The sequence below is a fragment of the Anser anser genome (genome assembly GCF_964211835.1).
Source record: "Anser anser genome assembly, chromosome: 6".
NCBI classification, from domain to species: domain Eukaryota; kingdom Metazoa; phylum Chordata; class Aves; order Anseriformes; family Anatidae; genus Anser; species Anser anser.
In genome coordinates this window covers 6,672,844-6,687,803 of record NC_139726.1, presented here as the reverse complement: position 1 = coordinate 6,687,803, position 14,960 = coordinate 6,672,844, and the positions used below count along the sequence as shown (strand labels likewise).

The following is a 14,960-nucleotide window of genomic DNA, read 5'->3' as shown; positions in this document are numbered from 1 at the left end:
AGAGCCAGGAGAGCCCAAAAGGTAAGAATCTGCATAACACTGATAACTTTCTCATGGTGCCACTCTTGCTATAGAAGGAAACCTGTTCTTTCAGGATATTGCTGCTATGCCATGGTTTACCCTCCCCATCCTGACATTCCTATGCCTATTCCATCCTTCAGGCAATCAGGTACTTCTCCAGTGAAGTACCTGAGTGAAGTAGGATAAACTGTCTAATGACCTATCCTAGAACAATAACTTTAGTCTTTAGACTCAGTTTAATAGAGCCACTTAACCAAAAAAATACAGAAAAAAATCTCTGGTATTTAGTTAATTGCTATTTCTAGAGATATAGTATCTCAAAATGCAGGTGATAGACTGACCTTCTTTCACTACGCACACTACTTTCACTTTCTTCTGTGTGCTGAGGAGAATTTGAGATAGCTGTCTGGTTAGTGGACTTTGATTTGGTTGTTCAATACTGCAGAAACGAGCAGGAATGAAAAGCTTTAACATTGTGGTACATTGTGGTACGTGCTGCAGGTACACCAGGTGTAAGGCTCTGGGAAGTGTGTAATAATGAAAAGACGACAAACATTTTAAAGCATGCTATTTAAGTGTCAGCAGCTGGTAAAAGATGTTGTCTGTCCACTTTACAGTTTATAGCCTCATGATTCGGTTTTGGTGTTTGGGAGTTGGTGATCAAGATAGTGCAAGTACTTCAGAATGGAAAGCGGTAGCTGGCAGCCATAGAAGGATGTAATCTTAATCCTTATGAAATAATATAAGAAGCCTTTGATGCTCCAGATCTCCTTATCTGAACATTTTTGCATATCTTTGCAGTGTAATAACTAGCAAGATGGTACTTTTTGCTGTTAAATTTATGCGGCATCACTTATTGCTTTGCTGAGGGTTATCAGACCGTTTTCTTTTCTTTTTACTCCACGTAAGATGATGAATTTAAGGAGAGTCAGTATTAGGAACGAAAAGCGCTCTCCTTCATTTGTCAAGCCTCAATACAAACCTGTCTGTTTGTCTTTCTGGCTTGCATTTGCCTAATCAGGTTAGTCTTAAAATCTTTAAGGTGAGAGTCTTATTTACTTTCCCAGTCCCTGGAAAGTTGTTTTTCTGCTGTTGTTGATTTTAAGACCTGTAGCCACTTCTTTAAGTTTTATTCTCTGGGTAAAGATTTTCAAAATCATGCTCCAGGCAAGCCAAAGAAAATCAGTGAGAAGGTTGGCGAGAAAGAGCAAATCTCTGAGCAAAGAGAAAAGTGTTTCTCTAGAGGCCAGTTTCAGTGCAGGGACAAGGATCACCTCATGCCTGAACAAACGTGCATTTCACAGACTATGTCCCCCACCTCATTCATCCACCCGCGTGGAAAAGCAGCAGCTCAAGAGGCAGTACTTAGTTTATTTATTTATTTTTTTTTTCAGAACAGAAAGGTGGGTGAATTTATATTGCCATCCATGGCAAGGCAGCAAGTTAAGGTCCTATCACACGTACGGGACGATTGATGTAAATTTGCTTTTAATGGGAAGGCCTTTTAATTTTATGGCTGAAGTTTACAATAAATTCTTTAATCAATAGTTTAAATGCAAGAAAATAAAACATTTTAAGTGCATATAGGACTCCAGAGCTTTGTGTTTTGTTTTACTTTTGGTTATTTGTTCTGAAGGGATTAGATTAAGGGTTTAAAAAGCTTAAACACAAGGAAGGTGATTCTACCTTCTTTATTGTGATATAAATTTGGGGTAGTTCAATTAAAGTGAATGGGCATATACTGATATAAAACTTGGGTAAGCACTAAGAGCATAAGTCCTATAGACTGAAGGGACCAAGAGGTTACTATAAATTGGGAAGATATTGAGCTCTTGTTTGTTACATAGCTGTCACTGAGTCATCAGTTTTAAAACAATGTTTTATATCATTTTTATCCCTGATGTGTAGCTTTCATGTTCATAGGGAATAGATAGATTTTCCAGAATTATGATTATGTCTTTAAATCTTTCATTTTGGTTGTGGTTGCTATGTTACGAGACAGGGATTTAGAAAAAAAAAACACACCTCTTTGCTTTGTTGGAAATTCAAAGCTTTTCAGAAGGTAAATGATGGAAAATGGGAAAGTTTTAAGACCTGATTTTTGCAAAAGGCTTGAGGTTACAGCTGAGATATGAGTGTGATGGTATCACTTTGTAGATGAGGCCCGTCATGTGCCCTAATTGAAGGTGAAGCGTTGGTGTGAAGTTGGAAAGACCTGAAAGGAAGCGTGCTGAACCACGCCGGTAGGCTGCTGGTGTTGTACTGAGCGTGGTGGCAGCATTGCTGTTCGGCTCTTCAAACTTCACTGGTTTTGGGCACACAGAGATGACCTCAGTTTGGCTGGGCAGCTGGATTCCCTCTCCTCAGATCAGGAACCAGCCCTGGTGAAGCTTTGGTTGGTCAGCCCCAGGCTGGACGTTTCTCCCGTGGCTGCTGTTGGGCGTTGCAGTGAGGGCACGCTTTGCTCTGACAGTAGCACCCACAGGACCCGCTGTTCAGCTTCCTCAACTGACTCTGGTTAGCAGTGAAATTCAGAGCACTGGAATGAAAAGCTGCTCAGCTTTATCAGCCAAGTTTCATCCTAGATACCCCAAGCACCTAGTTATTGTTTCTAGTCATTCTTTCTTGTCAGTTTTCTTAGCAAACTGATATAGCTGCATGTAGATTCTGGAGGTTCCCATGTTGGTCATTATTTAACTAGCACTCTAACCCTTGGGAACAAGGTCTGCTGATCTTTAGAAGTAGCTAAATCTCTTGTCACTCAAACAGTATTGTCAAAAAACTGGTAGAAGCCTATAGGGAAGACAAAGACAAAGCCTTTTTTTTTTTTTTTTTGTTAGTAACAGATCTATAGATAAACAGGTGTCACAGCTAGGACTGTAGTTTGCATCAAACAACCTACCTAGATATTGGTAGGAGGTAAAATGAGATGTTCCATCTGTTGACATTTGAAATCATCACCACCCACAGGTTTTGTTATAGGGGTGACAAGAGTACACTGAAGCTGACCAACTTTGATGATTCAAATGGCTCTCTCACTTCCAGCGTCGTCGTGCTCTTGGTCCTCTAGGGACAGCGAGCGAGGTGGCTGAGTAGCATTGACCCAGCAGTAACGTAGTGCTGATATAGCACACCTGCTTTAACAACGTAATGCCCAGCGTTGCATTGGTGGCTTGGGTCGTGGAGTTTGGAGAAATTATGTGTGTGTGGTAAAGCATCTGTGGATATCGCTAATAATCTGCGAGCACTAGCTGAAGGTTGTTAAATTACAAGTTAAAAAAAAAACAACAACCCAGGTATTTGCCAGCCAGTAATCTCTGTTTTTTACTCATTGCTATTGAGTAATTAAGTAATATTCATGCTCATTGTCTTTAGAATAGCCCATAGATGGGCAAATTGATACCAGGTGTCAGCCACGCTGCATAAAACCCAGCAGAGCCCTGCGAGGCTGCCTGGGGTGACTGCTCCCTTCTGCAAGGACTCGGTGGGCTAACAGCAGGTCAGATATGCTTCTGGTGTCATTGACTTGTTAATGGCTGTGAGAACGTGTACCTTTTAAACAGCTAACGTTGGGGTCAGGTTTTGTTGCTGGAGAACTCCAGACAGCTTAGGGCATGCCCAGCTGGGAGCAAGCAAGTTGGGCTGGTAAGGATTTAGGCTTTAAAGCTGCTCGCAGATGAGGAGGCGCTGGCGGTCGCACCTGGTGGCTGCTCATTAAACGCTGCTCTCCGGTGGAGCAGGGTATCCAGTTACTCCGTGTGGATGTCTAAAGGGATTTTTTTAGATTCAGGAGCTGATGAGGTTTAATTATCTCTGAGCTCAGATTTAGTTATTTTGCATAATTTTAATCATTGATGGCCTAATTTTCCTAGGTGTTAACTCCCACAGCTCACGCTGAATTGGAGAAGCAGGTGCTCACACCTTTGGAAAAGAGTCTTTAGGACCCAGAATTCACAGCTGACTCCCTAGGCCAGCTCTTGATAATGAGTTTTTCTTTAGTCAGTTATTGTTTTAAGAAATACCACCCTAAAACAAGTATTTCCGTGGCTGAGGAAAGATGAGTGTGTTCTATATTTAGGCTTCTATCTTTGAAAATACAGGCCTGAGTAGCATGATGTCCTGAAGTGCTGTGGAGGAGGAGATTTGTTTACCCAGTGCTTGATGAAGAGCGGTTTTCATTGTCTTTATTATAACAGGAAGGTTGTATTTAACATTACATCCCCAAAAAAGTGATTAGGAATTCCACAGGAGGAACTGCTATAAGAAAAATTCATGGCTGTACTTTATATGTTGTGCGATTTCATTTATTTCATACTCGTCATATGAAAAGTGTATTCTTTATTGTTTTCTGGGCTAGTAGTAAACCCTGTGAGTGTATCCAAATTTGCACGTGATTGTGTATGTTATTTAAGAGGGCATGACAGCTCATCCGAAAAATACCTGTAAATTAAAAGTAATTAGCAGTATTCACAAATGTTTTCCATTAGTATTTTACAAAATTCATAAGTGCTCTGTGGCTAGAAATGAAATTCTTCTTATGCCTATATTTGTAGTGCAAGATGTTATGAGAACATTGATGTGTGCTCAGGCAAACTAATGCAGTTATTTTTCATGCAATTTTGAGATGCATGTGTCCCTGCCATAGCTATAGTCAGGGCACAGATATTTGTGATGGAGAATACCCAGAATACAAGGGGAAAGGCTCCTTCTGCAGGGACACCCCGTTGTGCTCGAACTTAGAGTGATCAGTCAGCCCGCAAACATACGTAGTTTTAACAAGTGTATGTCTGTCCTAGAAAGAGAGAGTATTTGTCTTGAGGCTAAGAGAAGGAAATTATTTTATGTATTTTAAAACAGGTAAGTTTGTACAGAAAAAGTAAACTATGGAATATAGAGGAGCAAAGGTATGAAGCAGCAGAAGCGTAGAGATTGGTTACAAAACCAATATTTGCTAAGATTTGCATTCAGGAAGCTGAAGAAAGACTTTGGGCTCTTACTCCACTGATACTTTGACCTGCTAATTAAAACGAATTATGTCTGTAAAAACTGCTGCATTAGAAAAATGCTCCATGTTTTCAGACATGATGGCAAATATTTTTTTTATTTCTGTTGCTACACAATACTACTTTCGCTATGGTTTTAATTTGTTCTTCTTGGAAATTAAGAATGTTTTCCTTTCTTCTAAACTGTTGATGCTCTTTAGGTATGAATTAAATATAGGATGAAAATAGAATTTGCTGCATATCATAACTTCTGGAAAGAAAAACAAGAGAACTGAGTTACCTTAGGCAATCCCTTGAAGAAATTGATAGTACCCTAGGCCTTTGCAAAGCTGTCTCCTAGAGAATAGCTGCCTGGTACTTGAAACTCCATTGACGGACATGTAAGGTTTTAGCTATAAGTGCATTTCAGAATGACATGTTCAGCTCTTGGCAGAGAGAGGCAGTCTGGTGGTTTCAGCCACGTGTTTGAAAACTTGTTTTCACAATTAATCGAACCTCTTAATCTTTGTTCCTTTTTTGCATCCTGCTCAAAGGTGTTTCAGGATGATTTAGTGTTTGAGAACACTTCAGAGATTAGTGCTGTGTGAAAAGTTTACATGAGTACTATAGGCTAATAAGGAATATTTAACCTTTGTAAATTTAACATTCAAAATGTTTCAAAACATCCTCTGTTTTGAACAGGGGAGTGCTCCTATAAATATTAAACCAATTGTATTTTGTTATGTAATAAACTACCACCCGCTCTTGTTTCACCTGGTCTCTCTTCTTTCCAAAGGTTTTCCTGGAGGACTTCTGAATGGAAAGCTTGCCAAGTGTCTCTCCTCCTTGACCAGCAGGACCCTCGCCACCATAAGCATGCGGGCCTCTGTGGAGGTGGCATACAAACCCGCGAGGTCTACTGCGTCCAAATCACTGTCGAAGTTGAGATGCACCGACTGAAGGAAGGTATGTGCGTAAAGCCATTCTGAAATGTCTGGCACACATTGATCTCAGTCAGAAAAGCAAATAAATAAACAAATCCTTGCCATATAGTCCATAGAAGGCTTGGCTAGCTGATGCCCCCCTTGTATCGATACTTACCGAGGGAGGTGTTACTTGGGCTTGGTCCGCAGGATCCTGGGGTGGGGAACTGTATGGAGCCAAAGCCTTCTAGGGGTGAACTGCTGCCAGTTCTGTATGTATGCTTGTATGGGGGAAGTTTGAAGAACAGAGGAGCTAAATTCTTTTTCCTCGGACTTCAGTTTTTTTCCTTTTTTTTTTTTTTGTCAGGTAGTCTGGCCTCCTGGTATGAATGCATTTATTCAGGCTGGCCTGAATGCATTTATCTGTGGTGTTAGTCCTGGGTCAGAGTATAAAAAAAAGAGATGTCACACTCCATTCTGGGTACGGCTTTAGCCTCTGCTTCAAACTGATACACGATCTTTCTTGTGTTTTGAAGGGGAAATCAAAAATAATATTGTCACAACTTCTGAGCAGACAGACAGTTTTTGGATTCTGGAAGTGAGTTATTTTCCTTTTAGAAGAATAATGAGTAGATACGGATGCATGATGAATAATTCATCTTAGGCTGTTTTATTTACTGTATGTAGTGCTCTTGCAGAATATGCTTTTGAGCAGAGATGGTAAGACAATAAGAACACAACATCGTATCTTAGATTTATTTACTTACAAAGTCAAAGCAAATGTTTCCTGTGTGCCCAGTTGTGTCCTAGCATCCTGCACAGACTCTGAGGTTGTAGAAAGCCAGACCTCTATTAATATCTATTCAGGCCATGCATAGTTGTTGCTTCACCTCTTCCAAACATCTGGCACCACCTTGCTTTGCCAACACAGAACCCCCGCTGTTGTTCTGCACAAGTTTGTGATGTATATGATTTTCATAGTAAGAAAAGTGCTGTTGATGACAGCTATGTAACATTCTTGACTGTCTTCATCCTTCTCACTGATTCTGTAGTCCGTGTGGCCACTGTATGGCAAGTTGACAAGCAGTAAACTTTAACTGACTTCATTTGTGCTTCTTTATTCTTTGCCAGTATTGTGAATTACCCTAGAAAACTAGGGGAGGTCATCTGAGACCCTTACACCAAAATAATTAATAACATAATTTGTACTGTATATCCAGTATACGATCACATGCAGGTTTTTCCTTTGTTCATGGTTCAATATAACTTAAAAATCTCAAGCCCTCCCCACAACAGCAGGGAAAAATTGAGATACTTCTTCCTTGTCTGTATAATTCTAACACTTTCTTTTTAAGAAACAAATACAGTTTTTTCATGCAGGCAACTGAAAAAACAAACGTGACATTGTGCAAGGTATAAAATTTTCCTGCTTTACCAAGGCAGTTGTGATTCGCAGTAGTCCTTAGAAAGTGAGAATGCATTTACTGTCAGCACAGTTACATACAAAAGAAAAGAGGGAAAACCTTCCTTATTATCCCTCCCTTATCTAGTAATATTCAATGTCTCATTTACTAGCTGATCAACTTTTGTTCTTTGACTAAATAAGGAGTGGCATCTTGCACCTTTTCTGGCAATCTGAACTGTCAGAAAATTTTTATTCATCACTAGTGCATCTGATATTTTATTGTACCATTTGTCAGTGATGGGGAGAAGATGAGGAAGTTGATTCTTCTATGTATAAGCAAATACAAGTCTAATTGCTACCATAAAAAGTACAGTTATTTTTCTTTCTTCACCTCTTGAATGCCCTTAAAAGGATCATTCAGAAATCAAACAAGGGAGTCTAATAGAATATTACCATCCATCACAGTTGTTTTTCTTCTGGTTACTTCCAGTGAGAATTTGGACCTAGGCACAATGACATATGTGAAAAAAGATTTTGTCCTGTGGTCTCTCCAGCAGCATTCTTGGATAAAATATGTTGAATCATAGTTGGAGACAGGTACCATCTGTGATGTACTTCTACATACTGCTCAAAGCTCTCTTATCCCCTAAGGATCTCTCTCTTATTTTTCATTTCTTTAGTCTTCCCATCTATTTCTTCTTTTATTAAAATGTGTATATTTAGAAATGATCCCCTGTTTTCTGGAGCTTCTATGTATCAGTTACTCAGAGGACTAAGTCTACTGATATCTTTCTATATTTTGATTATAAAATTCCAACGTGAAGATACTGGAAATGGAAAACTTTCGCTCAAGTATTACTATCAGAAATGCATTGATAAGATCTCATATCTTGCTACCGAAAGACAAGTCCTAACGAAGAGATCCCTACCCTGACCCAAGTGAATGTCCAACATATTCGTTAGACATTATGGAGGAATTCTACACTTCTAATGTTGGGCGATGAGTGAGGAGGAAAAAAGCAGCTTTTCACGTTTATCAAAGAGTTCATGGTGGTCTGAATGACCAGACAGAGGAAAAAAAAAATTATATTTCTCTTTACCACTGACATGAAAAAAAAAACATTTTGGTAGCTTTTTTTTTTTTGCATTACAATGAATAAATTGAACTACATTTTCATGTATCAGCTTTAGCTGAGTTTTTGACATTCTAGTATTTGGAGGCAGAAAGTTTTCTGATCTTTAAAGTTGTTTATAATATTGTTGCTTTCTGAGACTCTTACATCTAGATGAAGCTGACAGGTAAAACGTGGTAAATGTGTTAAATGTTGTGTCACTCAGTTGTCTGTATTTAAGTTTATGTAGGTAAGCCAATGTATAAAAATCTTATTACGAGACTATGCTGTTCTTAATGCTAGCTATTCTGTTCATCCAAGGAATCAACATCTTTATTGAGTTGTGAGGCTTTTGTTAATTAAGACTGAACTTTAACATAATTAGCTTTAAACAGTTCCTTATTTTTTTTTCTTTAAGTATCTCATTGAATTTTAATACATTTAAACTTTAATGATTAATTTTCACAGAAAGATGGTCATCTAATACTTCAGGTTTACCATTATTCTTTTGATATCCAGAGATAGAAGCAGCAAATCTACATATCTGAAATGATGTTACTTTTAAAGAGGAGACAATTTCTGCACAAAAAGCAGCATAGAATGTGCACAGTGAACTACCTGAAGGTACAGGCTCAATCTGCCCTTTCTTCCCTTCATCTCAGGATTCTCCCTGATTCTTGTGTCTAGACACAGTATATTTGGAACAAACAGTTGATGTGGTGGTGGTTACCTTTCTTCATACCTCTTTCTAATGTAAGTGTGTCCACTCATATAGAAGCTCTGGAACTGTTAAATAAAGCAAAAATGAAGAGCTTTAACTTATTTCCAAAGCTAAACACTGCTAACGAATATTTTTTATTATTTTCTTTTGATTTCTATAAAATGCTATCTGAAATCTGTTTTTCCACAATAAATTTTAATTAATCTGGATGAACATCACCAACTAAAAATCCCCAGTACTATGAAAAAACACATGGTAAAAGCATGGAAGAATATTATACAATGGTCAGTTTATGCAGCCTGTCTACTTTGGCAATACTTAATCACAGTAAACAAGTCCACTAATACGGAAAGTATCATTCCTTTTAGAGTCTGTGGATGGTGTCTGTGTTCATGCTGCTAGTAAACATGAAATTCCTACATTTAGTCTTCTTCCTCAGGAATTTTTTACTTTCTCTGAAGAGCAGGGAATATCCTTTTGTTTTCTAAGTAATTTTTCCCTTTTGGTTTATTTAGAGATTGTAACTCTTTGTCTGTAGTCAGAGGGATGGCATCCTCTATAAAAAAAATTCTCCAGAAACATCTTCTCTCTCCTCTGAACTAGTCATCAGTCATCCCTTACTGTCCCCGGTGACTGGGATTGCTGTTCTCTCCATATTTTCTGTAACTTTCTAACCGGGGATCTGCCTGCCCTGTCATTCTTTCATAAAATTTGTGCTTTATATATCTTGACATTTTTTCTTTCTTACTTGTTTGAATGAGATCCAATTTACCTCTCACTTTTGGAATTCTCTTATAATGCTTTTGGAGCCTGTCTGCTTAAGTTTTAATTATAGGACTGAAAAGACCTTTGTGAAATGATGTTCTTCCTTGAGTCTTCTTTATTGTTTACCCAGAGTAGCACTCTTGGCTAATAAAGTTTCTCTCTTATTACCATCTCACCAAAAAATCTCTGCATTTTCCTATCTTCTTAATCTTTGTTATTTTCCATCTGAAAATCCACATTTAATTCTCATACCTGTGTAAGGTTCTAGAGGTTTTTTTACTATTTGTTCGCTTAATGATCATCTCTATTGTATTAGTTTCAATTTTTATTTATTTATTATTTTATTTATTTATTTATTTTATTTATTATTTGTTTTTATTTGATCTAGGATTTCCATAGTAGGTATGTCAGTGAATGATCAAAGTAACCGATCCATTTCCCTTAATGTTAGAAACATGAAAAATCCTGTTCTGGAGTAGTACAGATTAATAAATCTAATCGCTAGGTTTAGAGCCCTTCATAATCCAAATATTATTCAAATCCTTTTTCTTTTAAAAGTTAATAGCTCTTCAAATATTCCTCCCTGTGTGATTCTCATCCATCTTAACATGTAATTTATAGTTTTATTGAAAATCCCCCAACAAGATAGCTTACATTTCCCTGATATAACCATGTTAAAATTCCTAATAATCTGCAAGAAGAAAGGGACTTGATTCTGCTTAAAATATGCAGAGATAGATATTGTTAATTTTCCTTCAGGTGATTTTTGATTTGAATATACCTTCTTTCTTCTTTCTTCATTTGTATAATTCAGAATTCAGGACAGATTAAATAGATTCAGCTGATTAATTATGTCTTTGACTTGCCTTTTTTGGCAGCCATGTGGTAGTTGTACATTCATTGTTCTTAAATACCTTTTAGTGTTACCTTGTAAAACTATTTCTTGAAAAAGTCTTTATTACTTTTAAAACCCTCTTTCTGTTGAGAGTTATTCAACTGTCAACAGTTAATATCCATAATTTTTTGTTTTACTCATTCCACTCTAATTCTCCAGCCTGTACCAAAACTTTTTTTTTTTTTAGGATGTAACTCCACCAGTTTATCTTATATATGTTTATTATTGTTGCTTGACATGCTGTTGTGTATGTTCATAGCCATAGCAGCAAAGCACATTTAGACTCCTTAAAGCTCCAATCCACTTTATTAACCAAAATGGCCAGAAGGTGTTCCCCTGTATTCTCATGTAAGTCCTACTTATGAGTCTCAGAATTAGTTTTATGCCCTTTATCCTTTCTTCTTTTCCACAAAATATTGAGCTTCCTCCCTACTTCTGATAGACAGAAATGTCTAATTCCTTCTTACCTGATGAGTAAACTTTTCAGACTATTTTGAATTCCCATATGGGAGATGTTTAGGCACTGCATTTTATTTTTCAGAAATTACTGGCCTCTTTGGACTTGCACAGAGAAGTATTTGAGGATTCCTTTCATTCACATCCAGTATTATTCTGTATTTATTCTTATCCCTTTCTTTGTGCTTTTTGTCTCTTTTAGCTCTAAAATATGCATTTTTGCCTTCTTTGCTCTGTATGCCCTGTTTCCTAATGAGGACGGCACTTGTTTTTTTTTTTTCTGCAAGTTTTTTGTTCTGCTCTGAATCATGATCTTCCAATGCATGCCTTCTGGGGGATTAGTGTTTCAAATTGGTACATGTGGCATCTGTTCAATAAACTATGTGCAAGTACTTTCAGGAAGAGAGAAATATCAGCAGAGTGTTATTAGAGTGTGCCATCATCCTCTTGAGTGCTAGCTGTCCTGCAAACCACCAGGTCCGATTCTTTAGCACAATAAGTTGGTTGTGCAGGTTGTTGTCATCCTGCATATTTATTGGGAAAAGACTGCATTGATGCAGATAAGCTGCCCGTAGGAGTTGGCGGAGGATCTGCACTATTTGAATGAGCACAAGCCCTGTATGGAGTATGAGCTCTATATTAAATGCACACTGTTTTTTCAAATTTATGCTGGTGAAGCTGCAGGAATGAGAAGACTGATTTACTCTATGGAAATTAGGATGTAGGGACTTTGATGTTTAAATCCTGTTGTCCTCTTCTGGTTTATGAAATTGAAAAGGAATAGGTAAAAATATTAATAATGAGAAAACTTGACTAGGACCACAGGGGAGAGAGCTGATGGTCAGCAGTGGCGTGAAAATCTGCTTTGTTTGACAGGCTGGGCTGATGATGCAGCAACAGGAGAGTGCAACATGTGGTCTGATTCACAGAAATCAAGTTCTTAGGTGGAACTAAAACCCCATAAACCAAACCGAATGCCCAAGAATCGCCCTCACCCCAAACTAGGTATTTATCATCAGGATGACTGAACTGGCTTGAAGAGATGAGAAATATACCTCTGAAGTGTAAAATATATTCAGGCAAGTCTGCATCAGATTTATATTGCTGGGATGCCGAGTTATTGATCTGTAAGCTCACCAAATGCTGAGCAGAATTTACGAGATAAAACTCACATAATGGAAAAATAAATATGTAACAGCTGGCTTCTTCGGGGGAAACCCTTTAGAAGCATGAGAGGAAATGATTTTATTCAGATCTTTGGGGTGCTTGACAGTATTGTGTAGTTGTGTATTTCAGAAATTTTAGTTTGAATCCATTAGGGAAAAACACATTTTCCCTAATGTGTTTCAGAGGTATTTTATTTTCATTTTTTTTTCTTGTCTAGAAACTAGTTAAAGGAAAATGAAAAGAATGTTTAAAAAAAAAAAAAAGGGAATATATACAAAGATTTTGACAATGAAAGGAATTTTATCTTCTGAAAGGTACATTTAAGAGAACCTACTTTTTTAGTCAACATGCTATTTGATATGCCCATGAAATATTTATCTCTTTATAAATACATTTATTTACATAGCTGGCTTCGGTATGCAGCAAATAATGTGCTGTCCAGTCATTTCGCATGAGATACTAGGTTTTAGTTCAGGTTTTTATCTTTCAAATTTAAGATATTAAATGTTTTTGTATTTTGTCATTATTTCCTGCCGCTGGAGCTGGATTAATTTTATTCAGAATCCTTGTTTTCTTCTGAGTTATTTTGCTCCGTTGTTGTTATGAGGCAGGGGAGCTGCAGTGTGCTCAAACAATGCTGCTCATTCAGATGAAAGAAATGGATGGATTTACGTGCATGCTGTTGCACCCCGAAGGGTGTGGAGAGAGGTGACGAAGAAGACGGTGACAGGGATGCTGGTCCTGCAACAGGATACATTTGAGCTAAATGGAGCTCGCGGAGGTGGCACAGCTCTGCGTGAGCTGCCCTTGGGACACCTGTCCCCAGCGAGCATCACTGACACCTCCAAAGTGGCACTTCGTTTGTGATACTGGGCAAGTTTCCACCAGATTCATACCGCTGGGATGCTGTGGCCCAGCATTCACGGAACAAAGTTCTGAACTTTCTGAACACGAAGTGCTAATAGTTTATGTCACTTCGGTAAAATTCCCAGGATCTTTAGTGTCCTGAAATACATTAAGCCACTGTTGCTCTTGGCAATCCGCTATTAACCTTCTTTCATGCTGTGATTAGCCTTCCATTTATACTTTGTTTCTTGTCTTTTAATTGATAATAGGACTTGTGCCTTGTGGCTTCCAAACTAATTGATTCTTTTTAGGAGCATGAAAAGATCCTTTCCATCAGGGATGGGGTGCATTAAGCTTTTCTGATGGAGTGATACAATGGCTAGGGTTGGTGCTGTTTCTGGGCTAGTTTAATTACATTCAACACATCTCCTTTGTCTGATTCTTTGTTTCCACTATAAAAACAAGGCTTTCAGATTGGAGAACTTACTTACCAGTGTTGTGCTGGTTTATCCCTATTGTGTTATACACATGTAAGTGATTTTATAAAGAATCATTCATTCCTGATTTTCTCAAGTAATTTCCCTTCATATCGATCCAAGTATCTTTGGTTCGTAAGTACTGGCAAAGGTAGCAAGAACTTTTACAAAGATATGGCATCACTTTCCTGTACCCTGGTTATCCTTAATTAGGCACAGCTTTGCCATAAGATACAGTAAATATCTGATTGTATTGCCTTAAGAATTGAACATTAACTTGTATAAGGCCCTGCCAGTATATAGGAGATAATCCTGATGTATTCCAGATACATTACTGATATTTAGAAATGTCTCATTTGGGTGTTTATATCAGAAACATTTGTTTTTCATTCTGAAGGGGAAATTAAGTTAAGGTCCAGGAAAAAAAAAAAAAAAGAAAAAGAAGAAAGTGTTAGATACCTCCTGAGGAGTGAAAAACCAAATTTGAAAGTAATAATTGCAACCAAAATGCAACCCTATATATTTCTCTCTCTGACTGGCCATCATTGCTTTTTAACATAGTATTGGTATGTATGCCAGCAAGTACATGCCGATGTGACTATATTCACAGATAATTTATTTATTGGCTTAAAATTACATTATGCAAGTAGTATCAGAACTGATTTCCTCTTCCACTCTACCCCCAAATCACTACCTCAGTAAAAATATATAGAGAAACAAGATACTTTAGAACCCAATTTATTATCTCCTGCTGGTAGCAATAACCTGAAAATAACAGCAAATAGTAAAATTTCAACTTGAAGCAGACACTGGTGCTGGGAACAGCTGTAGTCGCATTTATAAAGGATAGATTCAATATAACAGCTAAAGAAATGTGCAATGTTTCAGAGGCTTCCAGATTAGTACTTGATTGCTTTTTCAAGTTTATTCTGTAGATTGAGAAGAACACAGGAATTTAAAATATGTGAACAAATGTAATAAATAAGCTGCTACTTGAATGAGAGATACTGCCTCCCCCTCCCACCATTCCCTCCCTGACTTCTGCCTTTCCCCTCATCCCCAAAAGATGACTACTGTTTTTCCAAGGGAAATAAGTACATAAAAAAACAGTTTTTCTATGTGAATGTAGAAAATACCATTACAAAGTCAATTATTGAGCACAGTCAGAAGGCTGTCTGGTATTTAAAGACA

General features: G+C 37.7%; 1 protein-coding gene across 9 annotated transcripts in view; it reads left to right on the top strand.

Moving 5' to 3' along the window:
* Positions 1-14,960, top strand: part of THSD7B (thrombospondin type 1 domain containing 7B) — a 454,300-nt gene that overhangs the window by 257,895 nt on the left and 181,445 nt on the right. For all 9 annotated transcript variants that reach the window (XM_083841258.1, XM_083841253.1, XM_083841254.1 and 6 more), the window contains one exon: positions 5,800-5,969. In XM_083841258.1, the coding sequence (XP_083697384.1) occupies positions 5,800-5,969 (170 nt within the window). The remainder of the gene's footprint in view (positions 1-5,799; positions 5,970-14,960) is intronic.